The sequence below is a fragment of the Coregonus clupeaformis genome, chromosome 16 (genome assembly GCF_020615455.1).
Source record: "Coregonus clupeaformis isolate EN_2021a chromosome 16, ASM2061545v1, whole genome shotgun sequence".
Classification (NCBI taxonomy): domain Eukaryota; kingdom Metazoa; phylum Chordata; class Actinopteri; order Salmoniformes; family Salmonidae; genus Coregonus; species Coregonus clupeaformis.
The window spans coordinates 32,458,102-32,470,112 of record NC_059207.1 but is presented as its reverse complement, the minus strand read 5'-3'; the positions used below and the strand labels follow the sequence as shown (position 1 = coordinate 32,470,112).

The 12,011-nt window shown below is 44.1% G+C and overlaps 1 protein-coding gene across 1 annotated transcript in view; it reads left to right on the top strand.

Moving 5' to 3' along the window:
- Positions 1-10,303, top strand: part of LOC121584878 (phosphatidylinositol 4,5-bisphosphate 5-phosphatase A-like) — a 43,054-nt gene extending 32,751 nt beyond the window's left edge. The window contains exons 5-13 of the mRNA XM_041901072.2: positions 5,190-5,306; positions 6,713-6,888; positions 7,176-7,287; positions 7,593-7,702; positions 7,834-8,041; positions 8,285-8,422; positions 8,573-8,656; positions 8,755-8,859; positions 9,098-10,303. Coding sequence (XP_041757006.1) covers positions 5,190-5,306; positions 6,713-6,888; positions 7,176-7,287; positions 7,593-7,702; positions 7,834-8,041; positions 8,285-8,422; positions 8,573-8,656; positions 8,755-8,859; positions 9,098-9,433 — 1,386 coding nt within the window. The 3' untranslated portion in view covers positions 9,434-10,303. The remainder of the gene's footprint in view (positions 1-5,189; positions 5,307-6,712; positions 6,889-7,175; positions 7,288-7,592; positions 7,703-7,833; positions 8,042-8,284; positions 8,423-8,572; positions 8,657-8,754; positions 8,860-9,097) is intronic.
- Positions 10,304-12,011: the final 1,708 nt, after the last annotated feature.

Sequence of the window (12,011 nt, the reverse complement as noted above, 5' to 3'; positions counted from 1 at the left end):
ATGAAAAGTCCCATGGTCGTCAGAGCTACGCCCCGGTACTAAACTGGATTTGCGCTTGACTTCCTCTGCAAAACTCCAGGGCTGCCCTGTTGATACTGGCTAACAGCTCATCTCAGGCCTAAATTAGGCACACTCACACTCACACTCACACTCACACTCACACCGACACTTACACTCACACTCACACTCACACAAACATGCCTAGGGGTCAATAATGTATTTTCTATTATCAACTCAAAATGTGGTTTGGCAGCCCTCAGCAGCACTCCCAAATGTGTCTACTGAGGACGGGGAAGGGAGAAGCATTACTATAATCTCTGTTCTGGAGTGAAAAATTACATTTAGTCCCTTTGGCTTGTTTCCATCAGGAAACTTGCATGTCATTTCCCCCTTATATACCTTTATTAAAAATCAAATCAAAGTTTATTGGTCCCATACACAGATTTGCAGATGTTAATGCAGGTGCAATGAAATGCTTGTGTTTCTAGCTCCAACAGTACAGTAATACCTAGCAATATAAAACAATACACACATAATCCAAAAAGAAATAATTAAGAAATTAAGAAATGTCAGAACAAATCCAATTAACAACCCAAATAGCACTGTAACAGTAATCCAAACGCAATCTATATGTATCTACACTGGATTAATGTACACAAGATATATTAGGAATGATATGTACAGCAGTAGATTTAACCTCCCGAGTGGCGCAGTGGTCTAAGTGGTCGCAGTGCTAACTGTGCCACTAGAGATCCTGGTTCGAATCCAGGCTCTGTCGTAGCCGGCCGCGACCGGGAGACATGGGGTGGCGCACAATTGGCCCAGCGTCGTCCAAGGTAGGGGAGGGTTTGGCCGGCAGGGATGGCGTTTGCAATGCCAGGGTTGTGGGTTCGATTCCCATGGGGGGCCAGTATGAAAAAAATAATGTATGCACTCACTAACTGTAAGTCGCTCTGGATAAGAGCGTCTGCTAAATGACTAAAATGTAAAATGTAGATTTCCAGTATTAGAGTGAGCTATGTCAAGAATCCAGCATATAAATAAATAAGCGGTGTGTATAAACAGTGTAACTAAAATGCAATGTACAATAGTAGAAATCTTAGAATGAGCTATGTTGACAATACAGTATATAAAAAAACACTATACAAAACCCCATAGCAAAATTGATAGAATTGGAGGAAATTATAAATAATATATATGTATGTGAATGGTGTGTATAGACAGTATGGACAGTATGTGAATAGAAAAGGTGTGTATAGCAGTAGTTACAGTGCATTCGGAAAGTATTCAGACCCCTTGACTTTTCGACATTCTGTTACGTTACAGCCTTATTCTAAAATTGATAAAATATAAACATTTTCTCATCAATTTTCTCACACAATACCCCATAATGACGATGCAAACACAGGTTTTTAGAAATTTTGCAAATGTTTAAAAAATAAACAACATAAATACCTTATTTACATAAGTATTCAGACCCTTTGCTATGAGACTCGAAATTGAGCTCAGGTGAATCCTGTTTCCATTGATCATCCTTTGGAGTCCACCTGTGGTAAATTCAATTGATTGGACATGATTTAGAAAGGCACACACCTGTTTATATAAGGTCCCACAGTTGACAGTGCATGTTAGAGCAAAAATCAAGCCATGAGGTCGAAGGAATTGTCCGTTGATCTGGGAAAGGGTACCAAAAAATGTCTGAGGTTGAAGAGGGGCTGTCTTCACCACACTGTCTGTGTGAAGGGACCATTTCAGGTCATCAGTGATGTGCACACCAAGGAACTTGAAGCTTTTGACCCTCTCCACTGTGGCCCTATCGGTGTGGATGGGGGCGTGCTCTCTCAGCTGTCTCCTGTATTCCACGATCAGCTCCTTCGTTTTGTTGATTTTATTTTTATTTTTATTTCACCTTTATTTAACCAGGTAAACCAGTTGAGAACAAGTTCTCATTTACAACTGCGACCTGGCCAAGATAAAGCAAAGCAGTGCGATAAAAACAACAACACAGAGTTACATATGGGGTAAAACAAAACAAAGTCAAAAATACAACAGAAATACATATAATATACAGTGTGTGCAAATTTAGCAAGTTATGGAGGTAAGGCAATAAAATAGGCTATAGTGCAAAATAATTACAATTGGTATTAACACTGGAATGATAGATGTGCAAGAGATGATGTGCAAATAGAGATACTGGGGTACAAATGAGCAAAATAAATAACAATTTAGGGATGAGGTAGTTGGGTGGGCTAATTTCAGATGGGCTGTGTACAGGTGCAGTGATCGGTAAGGTGCTCTGACAACTGATGCTTAAAGTTAGTGAGGGAGATAAGTGTCTCCAGCTTCAGAGATTTTTGCAATTTGTTCCAGTCATTGGCAGCAGAGAACTGGAAGGAATTGTGGCCAAAGGAGGTGTTGGCTTTGGGGATGACCAGTGAGATATACCCGCTGGAGCGCAGACTACGGGTGGGTGTTGCTATGGTGACCAATGAGCTAAGATAAGGCGGGGATTTGCCTAGCAGTGATTTATAGATGGCCTGGAGCCAGTGGGTTTGGCGACGAATATGTAGTGAGGACCAGCCAACAAGAGCGTACAGGTCACAGTGGTGGGTATTATATGGGGCTTTGGAGACAAAACGGATGGCACTGTGATAGACTACATCCAATTTGCTGAGTAGAGTGTTGGAGGCTATTTTGTAAATGACATCGCCAAGTCAAGGATCGGTAGGATAGTCAGTTTTACGAGGGCATGTTTGGCAGCATGAGTGAAGGAGGCTTTGTTGCGAAATAGGAAACCGATTCTAGATTTAACTTTGGATTGGAGATTCTTAATGTGAGTCTGGAAGGAGAGTTTACAGTCTAACCAGACACCTAGATATTTGTAGTTGTCCACATACTCTAGGTCAGACCCGTCGAGAGTAGTGATTCTAGTCGGGTGGGCGGGTGCCAGCAGCGTTCGATTGAAAAGCATGCATTTAGTTTTACTAGTGTTTAAGAGCAGTTGGAGGCTACTGAAGGAGTGTTGTATGGAATTGAAGCTCGTTTGGAGGTTTGTTAACACAGTGTCCAATGAAGGGCCAGATGTATACAAAATGGTTGATGTTGAGGGAGAGGTTATTTTCCTGGCACCACTCCATCAAGGCACTCAGCTCCTCCCTGTAGGCGGTCTCGTTGTTGTTGGTAATCAGGCCTACCACTGTTGTGTCGTCAGCAAACTTGATGATTGAGTTGGAGACAGAGGAGTTGTTGGCTACCTTCACCACTTGGGGTCAGCCCATCAGGAAGTCCAGGGCCCAGCTGCACAGGGAGGTGTTCAGACCCAGGGCCCTGAGCTTTTTAGTGATGAGCTTGGAGGGCACTATGATGTTGAAGGCTGAGCTGTAGTCGATGAAAAGCATTCTTACATCCAGGTGGGATAGGAAGGTGTTCAGTGCAATGGCAATTGCATTGTCTGTGGATCTGTTAATAGATAGTGAATAAATCACTATATTACCTAGAATCTAGACCAATGAAATACAAGTGAAATACAACTGCAGGCTGGCAGGATTGTCAAATCAGGCATCATGTTTTTCCCTCACATGGATTTACTGTTTAGACAGAGAGGGTAGACCACTGGCTATGGCCTCCTTTATGTTCACTGCTTCATGCAAAACAGCGGGAGAGCTGGGCCACTGGATCCTGCAAGACACAATGCAAATGTGAGGAGAGAGGAGGAACGAGAAAGACATCACTGGTACACAGCAGAGACGGACAGACACACAGTTAGCAGGCTTCAGACAGACAGCACAGAGAGGTTGCTTATATACACTCAGTGGCCAGTTTATTACATTTACATTTACATTTACGTCATTTAGCAGACGCTCTTATCCAGAGCGACTTACAAATAGGTGCATTCACCTTATAGCCAGTGGGATAACCACTTTACAATTTATTTATTTTTTTTGGACATACTTTACTGGGAACTTGGGAAGGTTGAACACCAGACGGGCTGCAGCATTCTGGATGAGTTGTAGGGGTTTAATGTCACAGGCAGGGAGCCCAGCCAACAGCGAGTTGCAGTAATCCAGACGGGAGATGACAAGTGCCTGGATTAGGACCTGTGCCGCTTCCTGTGTAAGGCAGGGTCGTACTCTCCGAACCTACGACCCTGTAAGGCAGGGTCGTACTCTCTCTCTCTTATTAGTTACACCCATCTAGTACCGGGTCGAACCCACCTTTGCCTCTAGAATAGCCTTAATTTTTCCGGCATGGATTCTACAAGGTGTTGTGTTCAAACGTTGCTCAATTGGTATCAAGGGACCTAACGTGTACCAGGAAAACATTCCCCACGCCATTACACCACCGCCACCAGCCTGTACCGTTGACACCAGGCAAGATGGAGTCATGGACTGATGCTGCTTATGCCAAATCCTGACTCTGCCATCAGCAACAGGTACCGTGATTCGTCGGACTAGGCAATGTTTTTCCACTCCTCAATTGTCCAGTGTTGGTGATCGCGTGCTCACTGGAGCCGCTTCTTCTTGTTTTTAGCTGATAGGAGTGGAACCCTGCTGCAATAGCCCATCCATGACAAGGAACGATGAGTTGTGCGTTCCGAGATGTTGTTTTGCACACCACTGTTGTACTGTGCCGTTATTTGCCTGTTTGTGGCCCGCCTGTTAGCCTGCACAATTCTTGCCATTCTCCTTCAACCTCTCTCATCAACAATCTGTTTTCGCCCACAGGACGGCCGCTGACTGGATGTTTTTTGTTTGTCGCACCATTCTCTGTAAACCGTAGACACTGTCGAGCGTGAAAAGGCCAGGATGCCAGCCATTTCTGAGATACTGGAACCGGCGCGCCTGGCACCGACGATCATACCACGCTCAACGTCGCTTAGGTCACTCGTTTTGCCCATTTTAACGTTCAATTGAACAGTAACTGCCTGGATGCTTGTCTGCCTGCTTTATATAGCAAGCCACGGCCACGTGACTCACTGTCTGTAGGAGCGAACCATTTTCGTGAACGGGATGGTGTACCTAATAAACTGGCTACTGAGTGTAGAATTAGCTATTGCCTACAGATTACAGTAATAATCATCCACTGAATGGTAGCAGGACACAAATTTAGCAGGACACAAATTACCACCACCATCACTAATTCTCTCTCTCTCCCCCTCCTCTCTCCTTCTCTGTTGGTCCCTCTCTCAGGTGACGTCCCAGCGGATGCAGGGTGTGTTGCTGCTGGTGTTTGCTAAGTACTACCACCTCCCCTTCCTTCGAGGGGTGCAGACAGAGACCACCCGCACTGGCCTGGGGGGCTACTGGGTGAGACAACTGCCTGTCGAGACTATATCCTACTGACCAACTGACGGAGAACCACAACCAACTGACAGAACTGACCCATCCTACTGACCAACTGACAGAGAAGCACACCTAAATGACAGAACTGACCCAACTGATAGAGAACCACAGTCAAACAGCCACACTAATGAAGACCCATTACTCTAGGATAGATACAGTAAAATGGCATGCCAGCATTATTGAACTGAAGTTCACATTCAGAACTGACCCAACCTTAAAACCTCCACACATAGTCTAAGGACAGCCAGACAGTGCTAATGATGAAAAACTACCTGCCTCCAGGTTTGCTTCTGTTGGCCTCTCTGTTTCCCTTACTGCTCATTAATTAGCAGGAAGGGTTTAGCAGGAAGGGTTTTGGGGGGCAGGCTGTACCCAAAGCTTGTGTTGATATCTGTGCTGCCTCCATACCTCTGATGTCCAGAAGGTGGTGCTTTAGTATTTCCAAAGATAATGTTTTTATGGTTCACAGCCTTAAACACTCCCCAGATAATTTATTTAGATATGTAAACATGAAAAAACATGTTTTATTGTATCTACTCTTTAAGAAGTTAAAATAATCAGTTGTATAATAATCAGAAGTACCCTTTAAGGCTAATGAAAGCCCAAGCAGTTGATCAAAGTGTGCAGGCAGGGGGATCTGTCTGCCTGTCTTACATTTACATTTTAGTCATTTAGCAGACGCTCTTATCCAGAGCGACTTACAGTTAGTGAATGGATACATGTTTTTTTGTTTGTTTTGTTTTTTGTGTTTATTTCATACTGGCCCCCGTGGGAAACGAACCCACATCCCTGCCGGCCAAACCCTCCCCTACCTTGGACAACGCCAAACCCTCCCCCATGCCTTAGACCACTGCGCCACTCGGGAGACCTCTTTGGGAGTCTTACTGAGGGATACATAGAGTTCCATGTAGTAATGCACTGTGAAGTATTTCTATTGTCCTCCCTGTATGAACTCAGATAAGCATCAGCACATTCTGCAGTTCTCCCTCTGCTGTGTCATCTCTTGTATTTTAGTAGGTCAGAGCTGTAGAGGGAGAGCAGCAGGAAGAACCACACGGCTCCATCCTGCCTTCATTCACACAGAGCACTGCACATTAAATATTGATAATGTCATTCACTAGTCATAAATGTATCCGCAAACTTCCTGCCTTCAGATATGTTTACGCACCGGGGGTGGTATCTCATAGGCTAGGCTACTATTCATACTATTTATTCTCTCGGTTTGCAAATGGAATGTTTTATCCCATCATAATAATCCTGCCATTCTTCTGCTCCTGTCCCCAATCTTCAACCTTATTCTTTTTCTCTCTTTTTCTCTCACTCTACCCCTTCCTTTATTCTCTCTCTCCCTCTCCTTGTTCTTGTTCTAGGGTAATAAAGGGGGTGTGAGTGCGCGCATGTCTGTGTTTGGTCACACCATCTGTTTCCTGAACTGCCACCTGCCGGCCCACATGGAGAACTCGGAGCAGCGCATGGAGGACTTTGAGAGCATCCTGCAGCAGCAGCAGTTTGAAGGCCAGGCTGCCACAGGGGTGCTCGACCACGAGTTAGTCACTATACATATGAATGCACACACCCACCCACTTAAGTTTCCATCCAGGCACTTGCACAAATAAACAAACACATAAGAAAGCATACTCAAAGCAGTCCACCCTCCCTTTTATCCAGCAGATATAGAGGGTATAGTTACGGTTACACTAAAGAGGTACCTCATTTTTCCATCGATATACCTAAACAATAGATTTTGTGTGATTTAGAGGACATACCTTAAAAGGCATCTTTGCCGTTCCGCTCTGTCCTCAGTCCACTCCATACTATTCTCCTCCTCTACAGTGTGGTGTTCTGGTTTGGAGATCTGAATTTCCGCATTGATGAACTGGAGATTCCAGCAGTGAAAACAGCCATTGATAACAACAAACTCACCATGCTGTGGGAGAAAGACCAGGTGAGATGCCTGTTCAAGATAGCCCCATGTAGCTCAGTTGGTAGAGCATGGCGCTTGCAACGCCAGGGTTGTGGGTTCGTTTCCCACGGGGGGCCAGTATGAAAAAATGCATGCACTCACTAACTGTAAGTTGCTCTGAATAAGAGCGTCTGCTAAATGACAAAAATGTAAATGTAAGATAAAGGCCCATTATATGGTTTTTAACTGAGCATGTAATGCATAGAGGATGCCACTAGAGGGCATACAGAGACCAAAATAACAGACACTTCATTTAACGTTCTTCACTGTTATCCCCCATTCTACAGCTGAACATGGCCAAAGACAGCGAGATGGTGCTGGAGGGCTTTCTGGAGGGACCTCTCAAGTTCCCCCCCACTTACAAGTTTGACGTGGGGACAAATACATACGATACAAGGTTTGTGGTGACATGGGGGGTCCACCTTGCACCTCTTTAATGAGATGAGTGTTCTGATCATCACAGTTCTTACCCCCCCCCCCCTGCTCTCTCTCTCTCAATCTATCTCTCTATCTTGCTATCTTTCTCAGTGGGAAGAAGCGTAAGCCTGCGTGGACAGACAGGATCCTGTGGCGTCTGAGGGCCACAGCTCCCCTTGGGCCGGCCTCTAATGCTGGGAAGAGAGGCTCTATGTCAGGGCTGAGCAGCGGGACCAAGGTCACCCAGCACTTCTACCGCAGTCACATGGAGTACATGGTCAGCGACCACAAGCCTGTCTCTTCCATCTTCACCCTGCAGGTGAGACACAGCCCCTCTCCCTCTCTTTCCACCCCCATGTCCTACTTGTCACCTGAGTTGTGACATGCACATAACTGTGCCCAAAACGCCCTCTGCAACCTGTAATAAACTGGGATAACCATGGTTGTAACAGATACAGATACAGACTGTACTTTGATGTTGTATTATCTCAGAGAGATGTTGATGTTGTGTTCTATTGATTATCTACCGTGATGATATTGACCTCCAGAATGCTGTGTGTAGTTCCCCTATAAGGTGGACATGCCCCTGGTGACGATCATGGTGGAGGATGAGTGGAACAGCATTGCAGACGCCACCTGCACTTTCAAGGCTGCGCCTAATTTCGCTCGCAGCTCCTGGGACTGGATTGGGCTGTACAAGGTACTCACTCTTCCTCTTAACCTTCTAGTGCTGATTTTAATGTTTAATGAAGTTTGAAGTAACCCAGATAATGTGTATTGATAAAGTAATAATTAGCTAAGACATTCAGTCTTTTAAAATCAGGAATTGGTGGTGCCTTTGCCTCCCCAGGTGGGATTCAAACACCATAAGGACTATGTAGGCTATGTGTGGGCCAAGCAGGAGGAGGCAGATTACCATAGAGTAGAACACGAGGTAAGGGCCACTTTTAATAACACACATAAATGAATTGGAGAACCTTGTCATGGTATCTTTGTGTGTTTTGACTTTTCTTCCTGTCTTTACCTCTGCAGGTGACCTTTACTGAGGAAGAGTTGCCCAAGGGCTCAGGAGACTTCATTTTGTGTTACTATAGCAACAACACGAGCACCCTCGTGGGTGTGACAGAGCCTTTTCAGGTACTTACAATGATGGTGTCTGGTTTCTATGGTAAATATATCAAATGTTGAGGTATAATGGGAGCATTGAAGAATAATGGGATTATAATTTAACTTTGGTTCTTCTACACCCTTCCCCCCTCCTTCGCCTGTTCTTCATTTTGATCTACACCCTTTTCCTGTGCTACTTCCTTATGCTCTTTCTCTATGTCTTCCTCCTCTCCTCCTCCATCTCCTCTCCCTCTTCTCTCTTCTGCAGATCCAGCTGCCCACCTCCAGCCCCGCCGGTAGCCCCTCTGACGACAGTTCTGACTTCACCTCTGAGGATGACAGCACAGTGGTCGGTATGAAGAACAAGTCCTGCAGTCCCAGCCCCCGGAAAAAGAAGCACAGAACCCGACATAGCCATAGCCGCAGTCCTAGCCACAGCCGTAGCCGCAGTGGCAGCCCTGCTCTGCCCGAAATGAAGGGCCTCAAGCTGCAGCCTGGCTCGGCCCACAACACCGCTGATGGCTCTGTCTCTGGCAACGCCCCAGAGGGTACGGATGGGGAGAAGGAGAAGGCCTCAGCTGAGGCTGGGAATACAGGGTTGTGATGGAGCCCCTGTTATCCTGCTCTCACATAACCAACTCTGTGTGGTTTCTTTATCTATGATGCACTGTACTGTATTGTATGTTTCCTTTACTGAAAATTTACATTTTCGGGTGCCATTTGTTTCAGGACTGGGGTTAGGCTTCTGGTGCAGGAAGACTACTTTGTCTTGTGTGATTTTTCTTAACCTGTTTTCAAATGTATATCTCTCTGTAGGTTCTCTCATTCCTCTCTCACACTCTGTCACTCTTCCCTCTCAGGCGTAGAAAATACAGGGAGCTTTTGGCTGATTTGAATAGGTCCTTACATGGCAAATCATTACCAAATCCCAGGCAGAGGCAAATGGCCACCAAATGCATTTTGGGTCCATATCGGCAGTTGTTTCACAGATATTTTGAAGCAGCATAATATTTGCCCCTCTATATCAGCCCTGGTGGCTTAGTCAGCAGATTAGCATGTGTGTGAGCATGAGGAAATGGTGTCTCCTGATGAGGTGAACGATTAGTTTGACTCCCAAAGGGAACATTGCTCGCAAATAGGAATAATCCCTATTTGCTTTAGCAAGTCCTGTCCTACATTTCAATACTGCATTGTGTCTACTGCTACATACATTCTCTAAGGGACCCGGCCGGTTACCATGGAAAAATCCAACAACCCCTTGTGAGTTGTGAGCTCTCCTCTGAGCGGAAGGTCTTTTTTGTAAAACTATCCTGAGGCCTGACTGCATGGGTCACTTAAATGCCATGATGAAAAAATAAGGTAAAAAATGGCAATGTTCACCTTTAGGGTACTGGTGTTTCCAGTTCTCCTCTTTCCTTCCCTCCTCACCTCTCGCTCTCTCTTTCTCTCTCTCTCTCTCTCTCTCTCTCTCTCTCTCTCTCTCTCTCTCTCTCTCTCTCTCTCTCTCTCTCTCTCTCTCTCTCTGTCTCTGTCTCTCTCTCCTTATGTCCCCTCTCTCCCCTTTTCTCTTTTGGTGATGGTGATTAGCTGACACTGTTCTGTCACTAGTAGTAATGTGTTGGATTGTTAGCTTGTGACCTCCAATGAGCCATCCTAAACACTTTGTACCTATGGGCTGTTAGCTTAGGACAGTGTGTGCTGTTGTACTGTAACCTCATTGTGTGTGTTCATGTATGTATGCCACCGTATGAGTGTGTTTTATGTAAGGGCGTGTGTGTGTGTTTGGGTTTGCAGAAGTGAGTGTGTAATTGTGTATGATTGATAGTGATGTGTGTATGTGCTTGCATGGTTTTCTGGACTGTAAACATTCCGGTACTGTGATTTTGTGCCGTTAAAAGTGCTGTTTTTGACTCCTCTTTGTAAGATACTTGGCTGTTGAGAAGTGTTAGAAACACATGGGATGATGACAGTGTAAACACAACATTATATGGTAGATATAGCTACATAATGAAAATTAAAGACTGAATCAGTTTGCTTGCAGAACAACAAGAAATACTTTATTTATTTTATTCAATTTCTTCATCCTATTTAAAATATACAAAATACACTAGATAGTTTGAAGCTCATCCAAGGTAAAGGATCAGTGCTGCATATGTGCAAGTGAACTTGGCTTTTTTGTTGTTATGTATTGATTATGTGTATCAATCAATATAACTGAATTGATCCAAAGTACGGTTCTAGAAAAGGTGATAAGGAAAGACTAGATCTGAAAATCAATTTCAATTGTCCTTTGTCGTTTTAGTATTTGGCAACGTCTCGCTCCCATACTGTACGTGCAATGACAAATATGTGAATAGTAACTAAGGAATGATATTGAAAGCTTATAATGTGTTTAAAACAGATGAGAGTAGGTTATGTATGTAAATGACAAATATCAAATAGAGAACAGATAACAATCATTGCCAAAAAATATTATTATACTTAAACATGATGTATTTATTTTCTTATTTTATTGTGTCAAAAGAGAATTCTGCTGGCCAGTGTGGGTGAAAAGGGTTTAAAGTTAAAGTTATATTCCATTTAATTTAATAGGCTATATTGTGTATACATATTTGTTTTATATTTATTTTACTTTTATATGTATTCATGCACACAACAGTTTTATGTGGAGGCAAAAATAAACCTATTTTTATTTGTTTTATCTGTGATTTCAGATCAAAAGTAGATTTTGTGCATTGTATTGGCTCTGCAAGCTTGTATGTGACTGGGATCCAAGGTGACTGTCTTAAAACATCTGGACAACATTACAGCAACATTGTCAGAGGCATGAATTGGCTAGTTGTTGAATGTTGATGTTGGAGGGTGGTGTGTGGACTCGTCCGCTGGGGTCAGGGGGTCACCTCTGCCTTCCAGCTCAACACCTCTGTCACACACACACGCTGTTCAGAAAAAGAATTAAACTCCTCTTCAAGCTGTACAGCTGGTTTGCTCTCTGAGTCTTTCTTGTTTTCAGTCGGCCAGATCAAATAACATTGACCATTCTGATAAGGAACTAATTATATTGCACTACGTTAATGTTGTTGCAGTGTATTGTAAGTGCTCTCTTATAAAACATACAGTGCTATGAAAAAGTATTTGCCACCTTTCTAATTTTCTCTACTTTTGCATATTTGTGATACTGA